This window comes from Neltuma alba, unplaced genomic scaffold (genome assembly GCF_004799145.2).
Source record: "Neltuma alba isolate B1F8T4 unplaced genomic scaffold, ASM479914v2 tig00004593_pilon, whole genome shotgun sequence".
NCBI classification, from domain to species: domain Eukaryota; kingdom Viridiplantae; phylum Streptophyta; class Magnoliopsida; order Fabales; family Fabaceae; genus Neltuma; species Neltuma alba.
Genome location: NW_021633779.1, coordinates 13,622 through 33,331, shown reverse-complemented (window position 1 = coordinate 33,331; position 19,710 = coordinate 13,622). Strand labels below are relative to the sequence as shown.

At 33.6% G+C, this 19,710-nt stretch overlaps 1 protein-coding gene across 1 annotated transcript; it reads left to right on the top strand.

Moving 5' to 3' along the window:
- The first annotated feature begins 1,675 nt into the window (after window positions 1-1,675).
- LOC114745287 (putative leucine-rich repeat receptor-like serine/threonine-protein kinase At2g24130) lies at window positions 1,676-5,649 on the top strand. Its single transcript, XM_028933437.1, has 2 exons — window positions 1,676-4,217; window positions 5,066-5,649. Exons 1-2 carry the CDS (start codon window positions 1,676-1,678, stop codon window positions 5,497-5,499), a joined length of 2,976 nt encoding a protein of 991 aa, XP_028789270.1. The 3' UTR covers window positions 5,500-5,649.
- The last annotated feature ends 14,061 nt before the right edge of the window (window positions 5,650-19,710 follow it).

The following is a 19,710-nucleotide window of genomic DNA, read 5'->3' as shown; positions in this document are numbered from 1 at the left end:
CCAAATAAAAATTATGATTAACTCACATCACTTTTTAATCAATATTACTTATAAAAATCACAATTTCCTAAAATTACATTTGTTTACCACTAATTCAAGGGAGCGCCCAACTATCGTGTTTAATTGTCTAATCAATTATGTCAAATTAAAAAATAATATAATACTTGAGACCAATTAGTCTAAGTGCCTAGTCCCTCCTTTTTTTGCTTCGAGCTGATTTTTCTTAGATCAGACTGAGTCATACTAGATTATCGGGTTTTTTTACACATCCTTATAGACGATAATGAATTAGAATGCTTTGTGGGTAAGTTTTGATGGATCGGTTTGATTATTACCATTGTAGGCCATAGATCACATTATAGGTCTTTATGCCTACTCGATGCAGTCTATCTAAAGGAGATTTAAATAAAAAAATTATGAGAGACTAACAGAGTTGGGTCTAGCTAAAAAAACTAATATTTCACAACGTGGCTAATCAATATTAAATCCTTGTTAGGAAATGTACCTATATCTAATACCCAATGGTGTCTCAAACTTGTATCTTTTCGTTTGAACCAATCTTATTCAATGATACTAAATATATACACCTTTCAAGATTTGTCATGTTATGAACACTGGTTTGCTTCATTAAACCCCAACTTCTCTTGGTTTTTTTTTTTAAAATATAATAATCTGATATTCTATGTTCTCACGTCAAATTTATGATAAATACAATTGAAAGTACTTCTAACATATTTCTGTAATATAGAAAATACAAACTCTTTACTCTCCTAACATATATAATGTTGTAGAGCTTAAGAAGACATGAAATAGAGATTGGGTAGGTAAAGGACAAGAGGGTTGGATTCAAGGCTTTAATAGTTTAATGATAGGGTTGTCCTTGGATCTTCGTTAGCTTCTCATCAATAGAATTGAAACGAACGGTGCTTCACATCATTTTCCTGATGCAAAGGCCGATACAAATGGCAAATGGAACTTAGCTGGTACTATCAAATTGTGTTCCTCCCTCACTCTTCACTGTGCAAGATAATTTGCATGCTTTGTAATAATCCAATTAATGATCATTCATAGTAATTCTCAGTGATGTGACTCTCAAAATTTTGTATACCCAACCATCACTGCTCAAGTGTCAAGAACAATAACACTATCCAAGAGGATCACTGCACTGAAAAAAAACAACTCATATGTCATAGTATAGTTTAGATTTAAATTTCTCATAAATAGTAACTATAAGCCAATCTTTGACGCATTCTCATCTCCATTCATTGTTCCTATTCCCTGCAACAAGCGTGACCATTAAACAAGATTATCCCCTCTAACAGCACATAATCCACTAGCGTAGTCCACCATCCATTAAACTAGAATGTTAATGTTAGGCCTGCTATGCTGACATGTCCACCACTATTGCCTAGTGCCTAAATGCCCCCTAACGTTGCTGACGTGTCATGTGAAGGGTAGCCACGTGCACACCCTACATAGGCCAGTTTCAAAGTCAATCAGCATAGGCGCCAAACGTACTGTCAACTGCTAAAACGGCAGTTAGGCACACTGCTTCCATGAACTTGCATATATTTGAACATTAACACTCAGTTCCTGTGTGTGTTTTTCTCTTGTTTGCATCGTTTCCTCCATTAAATTTTTTTGAAGAGAAGCGATCAGTATTACTAGTAATTCAATGGGTTTGTGTAGATTTTCCTTGTTTGCATTTTTCTCTGTGGTCGTTGTTCATTTAGGAGCTCATGGGGAAGAAAATGCCGAGCTGGTGAATGATAAAAGTTCTCTGATATCATTCATGAGAGGCATTGTTTCTGACCCAAAGAATGCTCTAGCGAGTTGGAAATCTCCTGATATTCATGTTTGTAATTGGGCCGGCATAAGATGCAACAATGCAAGTGACAGAGTCATTGAGATTGATCTCAATGGAAAATCACTAGGAGGTACAATTTCCCCTGCTATTTCCAACCTCTCTTCCTTGAAAATTCTTGATCTTTCTGAGAATTCCTTTGTGGGTCACATTCCAAAAGAGTTAGGCTTCTTAACTCAACTAGGGCAACTCAGTTTATCTTGGAATTTTCTTGAAGGAGAAATTCCAGCTGAGTTGGGTTCACTTCGTAACTTATACTACCTTGACATGGGAAGCAACCAGCTTGAGGGTGAGATTCCACAATCACTTTTCTGTAATGGGTCTTCCTCATTGAGGTATATAGACCTCTCCAACAATTCCCTAGGGGGACAAATCCCATTGAATAATGAGTGTATGCTTCTAGAGGTTAGGTTCCTCCTGCTCTGGTCTAATAAGCTAGTAGGCCAAATCCCTCTAGCTCTTTCTAACTCCACAGAGCTCAAATGGCTTGATATGGAGTCAAATATGCTGAGTGGAGAGTTGCCACATGAGATTGTAAGTTGGCCTCAACTACAATTCCTTTATTTGTCAGACAATGACTTTGTTAGCCATGATGGCAACACCAACCTTGAACCTTTCTTTGCTTCTTTGAGAAATTTATCTAACCTTCAAGAACTTGAATTAGCAGAAAACAATCTTGGCGGGAAGCTTCCTTCTAACATTGGTGATCTTCCTAAAAGCCTTGTACAGCTTCACCTTGATAACAATCTCATTTGTGGTCCTATTCATCCTCAAATATCCAACCTTGTTAACCTGACTCTACTGAATTTTTCCAGCAATCTACTAAATGGATCTATCCCCCCTAGCCTATGCAAGATGGAGAAGCTTGAGAGAATCTATTTGTCCAATAATTCACTATCTGGTGAGATTCCTTCAGCACTTGGTGGCATTCAACATCTTGGCCTTCTAGACTTGTCAAGAAACAAGTTTTCTGGTTCTATACCAGACAGTTTTGCTAACCTTCCTCAGTTACGAAGGCTTTTGCTGTATGAAAACCAGCTTTCTGGAACAATTCCACCGAGTCTTGGAAAATGCATCAATCTGGAGATTTTGGACCTATCTAAGAACAGAATTTCTGGGGTGATTCCTACAGAAGTTGCCGCCTTGACTAGCTTGAAACTATACTTGAACTTATCAAGCAACAACTTGAATGGCCCTTTACCATTAGAGCTCAGCAAAATGGACATGGTGCTAGCTATTGATTTATCTAACAACAATCTGTCAGGCAGAATCCCACCTCAACTTGAAAGCTGCATAGCTCTAGAATACCTTAACCTTTCTGGTAACTCCTTAGAGGGCCCTCTCCCTTTTTCACTAGGCCAATTGCCTTATATAAAGGCACTTGATGTCTCTTCAAATAGGTTAGCTGGGGCAATACCAGAGTCCCTTCTGTTATCATCTACTCTGAAGAAACTCAATTTCTCCTTCAACAAGTTCTCAGGTAATATATCAAACAAGGGAGCAATTTCATCTCTGACCATAGACTCTTTCCTAGGAAATGATGCTCTATGTGGTTCCATCAAAGGGATGCAAAGCTGCCACAAGAAACACAGCTATCATTTTGTTTTCCTTATAATTCCTGTGTTTCTATTTGCCACTCCCCTCTTGTGCATGTTTGGCTACCGATTGGCACACTGGGTGAAATTTCGAAGGCAACTGGCAATATTTGGAAGAAAAAACTATGATAATGACAAAGAGGAAAGAGAGGAGCTAAAGTATCCAAGCATTTCATACAAACAACTCATTGAGGCCACTGGAGGCTTCAGTGCTTCAAGCTTAATTGGTTCAGGAAGATTTGGGCATGTCTACAAAGGAGTGCTTAGAGATAACACCAGAATAGCAGTGAAGGTGTTAGATAGCACCACAGCAGGTGAATTTTCAGGGAGTTTTAGAAGAGAGTTCCAAATTTTGAAAAGGACTAGGCACAGAAACTTGATAAGGATCATCACGATCTGCAGCAAGCCAGAGTTTAAGGCTCTTGTTCTTCCTCTAATGCCAAATGGCAGCCTTGAGAGGCACCTATATCCAAGCCATGGATTGAGCCACAGGCTGAATTTATTTCAGGTAGTGAGGATATGTAGTGATGTTGCTGAAGGAATGGCCTATTTGCACCATTATTCACCAGTAAGAGTGATCCACTGTGATCTCAAGCCAAGCAATATACTTCTCGATTATGATATGACAGCTTTGGTTACTGATTTTGGAATTTCAAGGCTTGTGAAAGGTGATGAGAGTATGGCCTCATATGATAGCTCGGCATCTTTCAGTTCAACACATGGCTTGTTATGTGGTTCTGTTGGCTATATAGCCCCTGGTATGTGCTGTGAACTTTGATTCTGCAACAGTTTTCTTATGTTCTTGCTAGAATTACTGATGACACTTTTCCTGGAAGTTAGTCAATAGAATTTATAGATAGATGCATTACTAAGACAATAATCAACATTAGGCCACAATCATTTCTTAAAACTTGAGGTGTTTTCTCTGCTGCTCTTCTTTTCTCTGCTAAACGAGAGTATTACTAGGTAAATTCTGTTAAATTGATCTACAGAAGATGGATATGCAGCATGTGCACTTACATAAATACATGCATACATATAAAGTGTTCTAATTTTTGGTAAACTGAAACTTATCCACAAAATTAGTTTGTTTTCTTGTTACTTAAGATTATTATGCCATTTCTTTGCGGCTTGTCCTTTTTGCCCCGCTTGATCATGCTGCGGTTACTTAATCAAACCTTTAAAAGAAAAATCATATGAACTGTGAAATGATAGACAAATTAAAATTCTTAGAAGTCTATTTTACTTGCATCATGAGAGGATGAACCTAACAAATTTGATTTATGGATATACTCGCAATGGTCTTAGAAGACTAAAAGGTTATTCAATGTATAACTGAAAGATGTTTTGAAGAATGATTGTTGAAAACACGTTTATTATTTTAACATCCGTGTCATGATTGTTTAGCAATAACTAAGCAAATCAAGAGTGCTAAACAGTCAATTTTTTTAACAAGGCTAAACAAGTAGTTTTAGTTCACATGGGAATATATTGATTCTACGTTTTTTTTTAGGCAACAATTAATTCCGCATTAAACCCCAAAGGATATACCTTTATGCTGCAAAACTTATTACTATTTCTCTGCTCTTTCATTTGGAAAAACCAGAGTATGGAATGGGAAAAAAGGCGTCAACCCAAGGTGATGTGTACAGTTTTGGAGTATTACTGCTAGAAATAGTGACAGGTAGGCCTCCCACAGATGTTCTTGTCCACGAAGGCTCAAGTTTGCATGAGTGGGTGAAGAGACAGTACCCATACAAGCTAGACAACATTGCTGAGAAGGCATTACAAAGGTTGTCACATTCTGAGCAACGTGACAGCAAAATCTGGCAAGATGTCGTACTGGAACTCATAGAACTGGGACTTCTCTGCACACAGTATAATCCTCTGACAAGGCCAAGCATGTTGGATGCGGCTCAAGAAATGGGCAGATTGAAGGACTTCTTGTGTAGTCCATCATCCTCTTTGCTAATTGATGATGCAGTCAACTCTAAGGTTGATGATTCCTTTTGTAGTGAAGATAATTTACTTGAGAATTAAATAAACGAGTTAATTGTTATGTTTCATCTGTAAATGAAAGATGAGTGAAATAGAGGAAGATAGGTGTGGACTGTTTAGATCTTCTTGTTGCAATGGAGGAACCAAGTGAAGAGTGTAAACATAAAGTGGTAGAGGGAACCCTTCAAGACAATTGGGTCCCACCTACATTTGTTTTTTTACCCCTTCTTCACTTTTTTATCCATTAATTATTTGACACTTTGATCAACATCAATCAACCAATTGTCTACTTGACTTTTTGAACCACTAATAGTTTTCACCATCATAATAAAATTGATTCAATCAATGGTAGTTGAGTTAAATGGAAGGAATTCGATTTTTCTAAACTCCTTAAGTAAGGTGAAAGGTTTGAAGTTGGAGGATGAAAAAAAAAAAAAAACTATGCTGCGAAAACTATCTCCAATTAGGTTTGATAATATTTAATTTAACTTAACAGTACCAAATTCATTGGTTAAAAAAAAAAAAGTACCAAATATGACCAACAGTTTTAATTATAAAATCTCATTTAGATCGGGGATAGTACTATATAATAAATAGTATAACAAATGATTAATTCCTAAATACATTTTCCATATTACTAGCATCCTTAGAATGCTTTATAGATTGAAGGTAGTCAATTTTTCTTCTTAATTCCTTTTGCTGAATACTATCCATTTGTGAGGAGCTCCAATTACTTAATAGTGAAAATATATGAAGGGGAAAAAAAACACAAATTAGTATAATGATAACGCATTATCCGATAATAAGTTGACGACGATTTAAACTTCAAATTACTTTATCATGAACTTTTAAACATCAATGTCATGAAACAACGTCGGCCAAATCATAAGGCATCGATCTATATCTATATTTTACCCTATACATGATGCTCTCTAAGAATAATTCCAACCTCCATTATTCATCTAACTTCCTTTCACATTAACCAAGCACAAATGTGTAATCCATTATATAACATGGTTGATTGTATTTGCAAGTGGTAGTTAAGAGGACAAGTTTTTCCGGATGGTACTCATTATATCTTTATTTGACTCATGCGCGTTGAGATTAATGATGGTATATGAAACAGAAGATGAAATTTTTAAGTGGGTCAGCGGTCAACCACTTCTCTAATTAGTTACTCTCACTATGATGCATGAATATAATCAGTATCAGTATGATTGTCCGTTACACTGATAAAAGTAAAACACTTGGAATCAATCCTTATCTTTTTTTTTTTTTGGGTATAACTCAGAGTATCCAAAAGTCATTTCGGCCGTGAGACTAATCTCTGTCGGACCGGGAGTGTTAAGGTTAAAACCCTCCAAATGAGTGCACTTTTAGGAATTCGAACTTGTGTTTTCGAGGGTGAGACTTCTTACCATCTTAACTAACAGTTTATTGATAGATCAATTCTTGTTCTTTCAATCTCATTTATCGGTAGAAAGTTAGAGTTGTGTTTTGTGGTAGCTACGAGTGAATTCCACAATCGAAACTGTTCTTCTGTTATCTTTCTGCCTACCTTTTATATGCATATAAAAACAGCCGGTGGAAGTTGATAATAACCGTAATCACCGATAATTAAAATATCCACTCGACATTAATATACTTTTCAGCTTGTGCTCATATTTTGCATCACACAATCGAGCACGAGAAAACCGCTACGCCATGCTTATTTGCAGTGGTAGGTCAAGTTGTCCAATTCACTCGCTGGAAAAAGAAGTGAAAAAGCAACATTATAATGAATTGTTATCTGCGTGCAAATTGATGAGCAACAACTAGTGGGTCTTCCAGATATCAATATTATATGAACCTTTCAATTAGCATTAAGATCCCTAATGCCTTTGAGTCAGACACGATTATTTCTTGCTTCAGGGCTTTCTTTGGACGTCATTAATCTCTTCCCAGCGCAAACACAAACCTAGGCCGGTTTTTGAAGGAGCATACCAGTATGTTGACTTTATTTTGAGCTATATACACACACTACCTCCACCAGTTCTTAATATTAGCTCCGGTTCTTAATACAATACAGATGATTAATGTGAAAAAAAATTAAAAAAGTTAAATAAATTATTTTAAAATACTATATTTATTGTTTTTCTCCAAATCAGTTTACTCAGCTTATAAACTGATATATAATCTAATTATACGTATAAATATTTAAAGAGATCATGAGACATATGCTATAATTAAGTAATTTTTTAACTTTTTAAATTTTCTCAAATTAGTCAATTAAGTCTTATATTAAAAACTGGAGGTCGTATAAAAACAAGTTGGAGGTTAGGCTTGATACTCAATATAGGATTTTAATTCTTTTTGTTTCTTAAATTTATAATTTTTTTCTCAAAATAATCCTATTGATTATACATATTCTGGGGCTTTAACTGATTTGTTTCAATGCTCATGATTAGATATGATATTTTAGAAAAAAATAACTGTCTTAATATATCTAAATTAATTATATGGCTTTTATATTAAGTAGCGGACCCGTCTCATCATTTTCCGTGGACCAGATTGTAATTATTCATTGCCTGTATGCTCGTAATCGTTGATGTAATTTCATATGATGATACGGGTCGGCGGGGCAATGGCTTCAAGTTGAATGTGCCCCAGAAAGCGCACGAAGTAATCACGAAATATCTTACTACTAGATATTGCTCCACTCTAGAGATTATTCTCCCTCGTACGATACCATAGTTCATAGATATAAGAGAATGTTAAGAAGTTTGGTTTGATTAGAACATAATAATTTCTTTTTCTATCATTTTTAATACTCTAAAAAACTTAAAAATTACTCATCTGGTCTTTAATATAGGACTCAATTTGGGATTTAATGTTAGTCTTGTATATAAAGATATTCTTTCTATCCTAAATATAAAACTCATTTTATAGTGTATAAGACCCATTTGTAGTATAAATTACACTACAAAATGGGTTTATTATTTAGAACCAGATGAAGTATTTCACATATTTATCGATTTTTTTTCAAATTAACCTTATTAATATTTTCTAACAATAATCAAGTAAGAGAATGAGAGAAGAAATTAAGAAAGATACTTAGAGCGTGTTAAAAAAATAGATAATATTAACTAATTTAGTTAACATCCCTAATTCATATAAATTAATTAATTCGGTCTTATATTAGAGTTGGAAGAGTATCATAAATTGAAGATATATTGATTACAAATAAATAACTACCTTAATACTCTTCCGGTCCTTAATATAGGACTCAATTATTAAGTTAGTTTTGGTCCTAAATATAATACCCATTTCTTATATTTATCAGTTTTCTCTAAATTACTTATATGGATACTCCCTCAACCATAATCAAGTAGAAGAGGAAGAAGGAGTATTAAGAAAGATGATTATAGTGTTTTAGGAAAAATGTGTCATATTTCTTATAATTAACTAATTTACTTAACTTTCTTAATCTAATCAAATTAGTTAAATGGGTCTTATATTAAAGACCGGATGAGTAATTTTTTTCCGGTTTATTTGTGCGCTCTCCAATTTGGACTGTAGGGAATAACTTGAGCTTTGAAAGAAGTCAAATAACACTTATATATATATATATATATATATATATATATATCTCTCTCTCTTTCGGCCACCGAAAAGAACACGTCTTCTTTTTATGAACTTAAATTTTTGAAACATTTTACTTATTTATCACTTCCTCCTGGCCTTTTATAAGCTCATGTTAATTATTTTTATGATACTAAAGAAGTTTTTTTTTTTTTGATACACTGATACTAAAGAAGTTAGATAATATAAAAAATTTTACAATTTTCAAAGTTATTTTTTCTCTCTAGCGCGGGAGGGAGGGAGAATGGAGAAGCCATCCATTAAACATGGTGAAAGATATAAGGACATTTTTGAAAGTAAGTTACTCCTCTAATCCTTAATAGAAGACCTAATTGTTAAGTTAATTTTAGTTCTAAATTTAAGACCTATTTCTCATATTTATCAATTTTTTTTAAATTACCAATATGAATACTCCCTCAATTATAATTAACTAGAAGAGAGGGGGAAGATATTAAGGAAGATGATTATGGTATTTTAAGAAAAACATGTCATATTTCTTATAATTAACTAACTCACCTAACTTCCTTAACCTAATCAAATTAGTTAAATAAATCTTATATTAAGGATCGGAGAAGTATTAAATCTCGGAAGCTGCAATTATTTTGAATCCGATGATGGAACACTCTCTCTTAATGCTTGAACAGTCAGGGTTAATAAATTTGAGATCATTTTTGTGTTGATCTCTGAAACATTTGATACCGGTAGTTTTCATCCAAAATTTTAATTTCATTTTAATTTGTCTAAATTTTTTTTGTCGCTACAGGAATAGTATTTTTAGTTCCTGAAACCTTTAAGACCACTTGTTTCAAATTTTAAAAATTAAAATTAAAATAAAGTTAAATTTTAAGAAGTAGACATAATATTAATCTTAAAATTAAAGGGGAAAAAACAGAAGAAACAAGAAGGGAAGAAAAGAGAAAGAAAAGAAAAGTGCAGATATCTTAGTCCATCCAATCTCGTCCACTAAATAAATCACCAATCAAAATCTCTATAAGTAGTTGATGATGACCATGTTGGGTGGGTAGAACAAGATATATGCAATAATATTAACCAGAAGAAACCCAAGATCTGATCACATGGCGGCCACCGAAAGAGTAAAATTTTGTAGCCTTGGAGTCGCAAAGTGACACCCATATTAGTTCTTTTTCAAAATAATTAATCAAAAAATTCTAAATTCTTAATCTAATTGGCCGTTTTATTAGCTCACAAATACCACACTATTGTACTTGCTAATGACACTTGCTATAACTAGCTTAATCATGCTTATATTATATCACCATCAAAATTTCGGCAACTTTTGATGTTACTGTTTTTGAGATGATAGGGTCTTGTCTTTATCTCCGGAAAAAAGTTAATGACCTTTCAAATCATGGTTAAGGGTAGCTCATTATTTGAACTTCATGTAATACCACTTTTTGTTTTTAATATAAGAGTTAAATAATTAATTTATAAATATAAAAATATTAATTAAATTAATTATTTATAATAAATCAGTATTGTCTTTCCTAAAATATCATTATTAATCATTTACATCAAAATGACAATTTTTTTAATATATGTACAATTACTATGGAGACTATTTTGGGAAAAGAAATGAATAAATACATGGGACAAATTGAATTGAGGTTTTATATTTATCATTAAATTGAATTTTTAACTAAGTTTTATATTTAGGAGGTAGCAGGTACGCATATTTTGGGACTAATTTAAACGATGAGAGTTGGATAGGGTGCAAGTAAAGATCAGTCATGTAAACTCTCAATAATGTGCCAAAAATGTTCATGCACCGCCAGATCTTCTCTGAATTTAGATCTAGTTTAGACTTGAGAACATTGTTATATGATTAGTTCTAGCTAATTCCCTTCGGCAAGATTCCAATATTAATTCCAAGAAATCAAAGGTGGTCTATGCTATTAGCTTATGTTCAAAATAGGCTTTACCTTTACGTAACTTAAAAGACATTTCAATTAAAAATGTTCCCTTTGTTAGTTTAATCCTATTTGTCAATTGTCAATTTCTTGGTTCAGGTTGCAAAGAGGTTAATTTTTAAAATAAGTATACGGATAAGCAGAGATATGTCCATAAATATAACTAATTTAGATTAAATAAAATTAATTAAATATTTATCTAAATTCTTATACACACACCCAAAAAAAAATAACTAGTTTAATCTTAAAGAAATAAAAATATTTTAATCTCAAAGCGACAAATATTATTGCAAGTTCATGCATCTAGCCGCTATAGATCTTTAAAGTTTAAATGCTGCTAGAATATCAAATCAACATAGATTCATGAGTTAGGTATGAAGGCATGTATAATTGTTATGATTATTTATATACATAAAAATGAGGAAACTGGTTGGCAAAAAATGAAAATGAGGAACTGGACCACTGAGTGCCAAAGGAGAACATTATATTATCTTATACGAAGGCCAAGTTTTGCATGAAAATGGACCCAGTGGACTTCTTCATTGGATAGATAAGGATGAAAGTTCTGTACCAATAATCTCATATGTGTGCTATTATCATTCATCAAATATCTCATATCATCATAATGCATACTGTCTTTAATATAAGAGTTAGATAACTAATTTAATAATATTTAAAAAATCAGTTAAATTAGTTATTTGTTATAAATATAATTTATTCTCCCTAAAGAATCCTTTTCAAATATGTGCATTAAATAACTGGAATAATGAAATTATCCCTTGGTAGGAATTCTTTAAAATCAATAGGGATATGTTGGGCGAAAATGATAAACAAAATAAATTAAAGTTTTATATTTAGAACTAAATCTAACACCTAATTAGTTTTTATATTAAGGATCGAAGGCAGTATTTTTTTTGTTTTTCTCTTTTCATTGGTATGTTCTAATTTGTATTTTGATTTCTTTTTGGTTCCTATCCCGGATTCTTAAGTTAAAACCAAATTAATTAATTTAAAAAAAATTAAATAAGTTGCTAAATTATTTTAAATTATTTATATTTATCATTTTCCTTCAGCTAATTTGTGTCATTTATAAATTAATATATAAACTAATGATTTACATAAATTTTTTAAAAAGATTATACAACATATGCTATAATTAATAATTTAATAACTTTTTTAATCTTTCTAAATTAGCCAATAATATCAATTGAAGCTCCAATGGCATGATCATTGCCACATGATATATATCAAATATCAATTGTAACATGTTCAAGCCGTTTTCTAAACACATTTCGTCTGAATTCCTCCCATTACTCATCGACAGCCTTACTATTGGAGCTCGAACTGTTCGCCTCATCTGAATGTGGATCACTGTAAACATGAATAAAATCAGTCAACACTGAACATAGAAACTGGAATGTGTGTGTGTGTAGCCAACAATTAGGGAAAACCTGCTTGTCCTCGAGAAGCACAGTGGCTTAGGTTGATCAAGAGAACCTGAGAATATTGTGTAATGAAAGTCCATTTCCTTGATACCTTGCCATACCCAAATGATGCAGAACCTATTCTTAGAAAGCACAATGAGAGTTCGACAATTCTTTTGAAACCAAAGGCGTCAGAACGGGGAATGTCAACCACATGTTCCTTTTTGTTGCGAATATCATAGGAAGCCAGCTTCATGTCAACGTACATAATCATAAATGTAAAGAATCCCATCATCCACAACAGTGGCGAAAGAAAACAACGATCTTGGACTATAAAAGGTGTTTGGATGAAACTAAATCATGATTTGGAGAATAGCTTCTGAAGAATAGATTTTGTGAAAAAGTGATTCTGAGAAATGAGAGTGTTTGGATAGTTGTTATTAGAAGTACTTTTTATATATACAAATTATTAAAAAAGACATAAGTTAAGATGATAATTATATAAAAAATATATTTTATAATATATTTTAATTTGAAGGAATAAAATTGTTAATAATATATTTTTATCAACATAATTAATAATACATAAGATAATGTAATTAATAAATAATTAATATGTGTATCTATATTTATAAGATATAAGATTAAATATGTTTATAAAAAAATAATTGAGAGATGTTAAAGTCATATTATTATTGAGATCTACTTTGACAGACACAATTATATTCTCTAATTTTAGCCAAAATGGATTCACTTCTCTTAACATCATAGTTTTGGGTTCTAAAACCATGGTTTTGGTCCAAACCATAGTTTCAGATTATTTCTCCAAAATTAATACTGTTTGGGTGACATCCCACCCAAATCATGGTTTTGGGAGGCACCCAAACAGGCCTTATAGGAAATCCCTCTTGATGCGCACTCCAAGTGCTATTCTTGCAATCTAGTTGATGCAAAGCATCATCTCTAAACACACACCCAACAAGTGTGCCCCGGGAAGTTTTGTTAATATATTTTCCCATCATTATCAACTTCACCACCAATTTTCATCTATATAATTATTCCATTCAAACAGATTAGAAGAACTCATGAATTATGTGAAGTTTTGAAACATCGTTTTGCCATATGAAGAATTTAACAGCATAAACTGAATTTCGTGCTTTCATATTTACTATATTATTCCAATCCATCATGAGATTATATTCTTGTTTCATCTGGTAAAGAGTCTATTATCTTGGTCTGGTAAATTGAACTTCCTATGCTGAAAGGAATGGTCTAGAGTATTTAATGGTACACAAAACCATACTTAGTTCCTCATCATCCATTCCCACTTCTATATGCGGTAATTATAGATATTACAAATCGAAGTCATATATACATAATTACTAAGAATTACTGAAACAGTTCAATAGCTTGATATGCGGTGAAGCCGCAAATTTTCATAGCAGAATTCTCTAATTTGCTAAAGTTTTTCTTCATTCAATTTTGTAAAGAAGATGCAGTACAAGTTGCATCTCATTACAACGTTGCTAAAATATATTAATAAAATAAACATATACTATTGGTGAAAAGAATTTTTAGATTGGGTGTTTTGCTAAAATATTTGTATTTCTAAATTCTAGCACACTATTATCACCCGAAAGAAAAATTCTAGTACACTATTGGAGAACAGAATTTTGAGATTGGGTGTTTTGACTGATACAGAGCAAATTGATCATCTGATTAGCTGGGGGGGGGGGGGCGCTATCAAAAGAATCAAACTTAACCGACTATAGCATTTGAACCGTTGACACGAAATCTAAGGAACAAAGGAGCGTCAAAAGTCAAAATTAGCTATATCTACAACATGAATAACAAACAATGGACAAGTCCAGACTTCGTGCAAGATTTGCTGCAGTTCCCCAAGTCAAAATAAAAATATCTGGAAAACACAAACTTCACTCGGTCTATAGGACAAATTTATTTCACTTGCCGACAAGAACTGATTCATTTGGCAAAGACTTTACTCAACTCATAAGACCGTGAGTTTAAATTTTACTGTCGATACGAAGACTTTGTTAGTATGCGATTTTTGTAAGTTCTCTCTGGATCTAAAGACATGTATTGGTCTTGGTGAACTCCTATTATCCAACTCACATAATTTTTTTTCTTACTGAAAAAGTCTATTTTACCCCGAACACATCAAGTCTGATTTTAATCAATGGCAGATTGACCCAAAAAACAAAAACCATTATTCAGGTGAAAATAGTTTAGCATCGCATGCGAACGAAGATCATTCCAAAAGAAGCCTCACATGTTTACTATGCACATTGAAGAAGGAGGAACAAACCTGAAGCCGATGGCGGATCTGGATCACAAATCTAAAGGCCAGATGAAACACGAATCATGAACTGAAGAATGATGTTCTCGACTAAATGAGTGAGAGTGATAAATCTATATTCTAGGTGAAATGATGGGCTTGAAACTAATTCTTTTTAGACCGAAAGCTATTAAGGTGTGCTTCGTGAGATCATAAATTAATATTTTAATATATAATTCGATATCTTAGGGGATTTTTTATCCATTAAAGTGAACTAATTTACATTTATTATTGTTATTTTAAATTAAAGATTAATTGCAAAGGAAATTTTGTCTTTTTTCCCCAACAAAAATAAAAAAGAGGAACCTGGACCTCTGGAGGCGGAAGGGGAACCCTTTTTTTGGGGGGATGAATAATACTGGGCAGTCAGCCCATCTTATGAAAGAACATTATTTTGTCATATATAATGGCCGGGTTTTGCATAATAATGGACCCCGTGGACTTCTTCATTGGACAGATATGGCAGGGTTCTATAATTATGATCTCATGTGTGCTATGATCATTCATCAGATATATCATGGTAGAAATATCATATACTCCTTCTTAATATAAAACCTATTTAACTACTCTTCCGATTCTTAATATAAAACCTATTTAACTAATTTGATTAGATTAAGGAAGTTAGGTAAGTTAGTTAATTATAAGAAAAATGACACATTTTTTTAAAACACCATAATCATCTTTCCTAATATCTCCTCTTTCTTCTACTTGATTATGGTTGAGGGAGTATCCATAGGGGTAATTTAAAAAAATTGATAAATATGATAAATGAGTCTTATATTTAGGACCAAAACTAACTCAAGAATTGGGTCATATATTAAGTACTGGAGGAGTACTTTGATTAAATTAAAAAAGTTAGTTATGTTAGATAATAATTATAAATATGGTATATGTTTCCCAAAATACCCTCAATTACAACTGTTTTAAAAAACTGACATTTCAAAAAATGTTTTAAATTATTTTATTAAAAATATAAAACGGTAGAATTGATATATGTGTGCAATTAATGAGTAATAAGTACTCACTCACTTTATAAAATATATAAGTGTATTATTAATGAGTAATAAGTATTATTGTGGTATTTAATTATTCAATAGGGGTAATTTAGGAAAGAATTGGTAAATATGATAAATAGGTTATATATTTAGGATCAAAATTAACTTTTTAATTAGGTTCTATATTAAAGACCGGATGAGTATTATTGTCCCCCCTCTTTTTCTTCGTATCTTCTAATTCGTATTTTAGTTTCTTTTTGATAAAAAGTAAATTCGCATTAATAAACAAAGGCACATAAAGTAAACCTATTTAGCAAACTAAGGACATCGTCCAAAAGGTGAGAGACCAATGAGCTACAATTTGTCTTTGTACCATCTTATGTTCTTAATATAATACCTTATTTAACTTTTATTTTAGTTTTAACTATAAGACCCAAATCCACTTTATCTCTCATATTTATGCATTTTTTTCCTAAAGTAATCATTCTAATAATAGTAGTTCTATCAATCTTCTTGGATGGAGATCAAAAAGGAAGTCTGTGGCATGGTGAGGACTTTCTTTGATGGTCATTCTGATCTGAGGAAGATTAATTCGACTCACATTGTCCTTGTTCCAAAAGTTGATAAGCCTGAAGTGGTTAGCGATTTTCGACCAATAGGCCTCTGCAATGTATCTTATAAGATCATTGCAAAAATCCCAACTTCAAGAATGAGGCCTTTGATGTGTAAATACATCTCTGAATAGCAACGGGCCTTTATCCCGGGGAGATTGATTCAAGACAATGTGATTATAGCTCATGAAGCCTTCCAATTTCTTAAGAGAAGGAAGAAAGGAAGCAGGAATGACTTGGCTTTGAAGATAGATCTTAGCAAAGCTTATGACCGTGTTGATTGGATATTTTTAATGGAAGTTATGCAAAATGGGCTTTTCCATTCAGTGGGTTAGGTGGATAATGGAGTGTGTAACTTTTGTTGACTTTGAGTTGCTGGTTTCTGGGAAGAAAGTGGCAAAAATCAAACCTGGGAGAGGAATTAGGCAAGGAGATCCATTATCCCTATACCTGTTCATCATAGTAGCTGATGTCCTATCGTTGATGGTGCAGAAGCACGTGGCCTGTGGGGATCTGAAGGGTATTCGTTTATCAAGAGGGGATCCCATTCTTTCTCACTGTTTTTTGGTTGATGATGCTTTGTTTTTCCTTAGAGCTCAAAAAGAAAATTGTATGGTGATGAAGAAGATCCTTGAGACCTTTAGTGCAGCATCTAGGCAAGAGATGAATCTTGCATATTCTTCTCAACAAACACTAGTACTGATTCCAGAAGTGAAATTGAGAATGCTTTGGGCATTAAAGCTGTGGTGGAGCCGGGGAAGTACCTGGGATTGCCTCTAGTTTGGAGTAGATCTAAAACAGCTGCACTTGGGTTCGTCAAAAAAAAAAATTAGTAAAAAGTTGCAAGGGTGGAAGCAAAAACTATTGACCTTTGCTGGAAGAGAAATTCTGATTAAGACAGTGGTAAATTCCATTCCGGTCTACCCCATGTCCAGCTTCTTATTCCCAAAAAAGAGTTGTAAAGAGATAGATTGCTTGATCTTTGATTTTTGGTAGGGCCAGAATGAGCAAAATGGCAAGAGGATCCACTGGAGGAAATGGAAGGCTCTGACAGATGTGAAGAAGGATGGTGGTATGGGATCGGATTCAGAAGTTTTCATGTTTTCAATAAGGCTCTCCTAGCTAAAACAACTTGGAGGATTCTGCATAATCCTAATGAATTGTGGTGTAAAATACTGAAAGGAATTTATTTTCCAAACTGTACTTTCATGGAAGCAAAAAAAGGTGGTAAAGCCTCTTGGTGTTGGATGAGTATTATTGAAGGAAGAGATTTGTTGAGCAAAGACATGTTCTGGCAGATTGGGAATGGAAGGGAGGTTAGGGTATGGGGAGATAAATGGATTCTGGATCTGCCTGAAAAGAAGTTGATTTGCACTCCTGATTCTGATGCTGAGAAGGAGTTAAAAGTGGCAGACCTAATCGATGATGGACTTTGGAATTTAAGCTGTATTGAAGGAAAGATTACTGAAGAAGAGAGGAGAGCAATTTTGCATACCAGATTCCTATTTGATAGGGGGAAGGATAAGGCTGTGTGGCTGGGTAGTAGAGATGGTAAATATAATGTAAAAATGGGTTATCGATCTACTAAATTGCTAAAAGGAACAGAGGTTGATCAAAGACCGAGCATCTCTGGTCAAGTCACTAATCAACTGTGGAAATGCATTTGGTCCTTTGCATGTGCCCCCAAAAATTAAGCATTTTATGTGGCGTGTGTTGAATGGTGCTTTAGCCACTAAATATGCTTTATTTCGCAGGAAGTGTGCTCAGGATAGTATATGTCCTATATGTGATAGTGAGGATGAAACTGAAGAACACATGCTGCTCCTATGTCCTTGGGCACGTCGTTGCTGGTTTGGCTGCTCTTTGGCCTTGCATATTGATAGAGATCAGGTGTCAAGTATAAGGAAGTGGTGTGAGGATTTGTTTGTGTCTAATAAACAAATCTCAGAGGAAGGGAAAGCTCTCATTGCTAGCATCTGTTGGGGTATATGGAAGGGAAGGTGTGACTGGGTGTTCAATGAAGTCAATGTGGATGCTGGAAGAACTATTGATGTTGTAGCCATGTTGGTTAGAGAGGCGTGGAGTGCTAAGGATGCTAGTAATGGGAGGATTGTCAGCAGAAGGAAAGGTGTGGAGAGGATGTTGAATTGGGTGGCACCTGAAGAAGGCACTGTAAAGATTAATGCTGATGGAGCTTTTACTAAGGGTCTGAAGTGTGCTGGGGTAGGTGTGTTTTGCAGAAATAATGATGGTTTATTTCTAGGAGGACTTGGGAAAGAGTGGAAGCTCGTTCAACCTTTGGTGCTGAATGTTTTGCTGTGAAGGAAGCCTTATTGGCCTGTGACAGATTTCAGTCATATAATTGCTGCATTGAGATTGATTGTGAAGCAGTGTTTAAGTGTTTGACTACTAATTCATTGGATGGTATGGAATGGCAATCTATGGATATTTTAAAGGAAGTTCTACTGCTGTTAGAGGATAGGCCAGGAGTGAAGCTTTCTTTGGTAGCTCGCCAAGGGAATAGTGTTGCTGATCTTTTAGCAGCTGCTGGAAGTAGGGGAGTGGCACCCAATGGGTGGCTGGAAACAACACCAACCCCCCTCTGATTGATGTCTTGATGGCCGACTCTTCTGATGGTAGGATAAATACTCATCTTGCCGCTGAAAGGAGGACTGCTCGAACTGGTATTGGTTGATTTCTTTTGTAGCTTTAGTGTTTCCTTTTGTTTTCTGTAGGTTGTATGCTAGGTTTATTTGTTCTCTTTTCGTTTCTTTTAGGTTGTATTTAGGTTTATGTTTCCTTTACTGCTTTCCCTATTAGTGAGTGTAATTGTTTTTTGTTGATCATTAAAATTGACTTTTTTGTTAAAAAAATAGTAGTTCTAACTAATACACTTGATTAATAAGGATATTTTAGGAAAGACAATACATATTTATTACAAATAATTAACTTAACTTATTTTCTTAATTTTTTTCAAATATGATTAGGATTGGAGATAGTATTATCTTTATACATGACAACTTTGGCAGCATAAGATAAAGAGGCACTGTAGAGGGGGATGCCACATAAGTCTATTTGAGAATACAGTACAGCGCAGTTGGAGCAGTCAAGAGATTGGAGTTGAAGGCAGTCAAGTCGACCATCTGGGGACAGAGACCACTATTGAAAAGAAGCTCTGTTATTGGAAAATTTTCACAAAAAGAACTTTGAAATTATTACTTCTCAATTTAGACACCTAAGAACTGAAAAAAAAAAAAGTGATGTCTGATATAATATTTTGTAAATATAATTAAATGGCTAAAATGTTCTTATATTAGA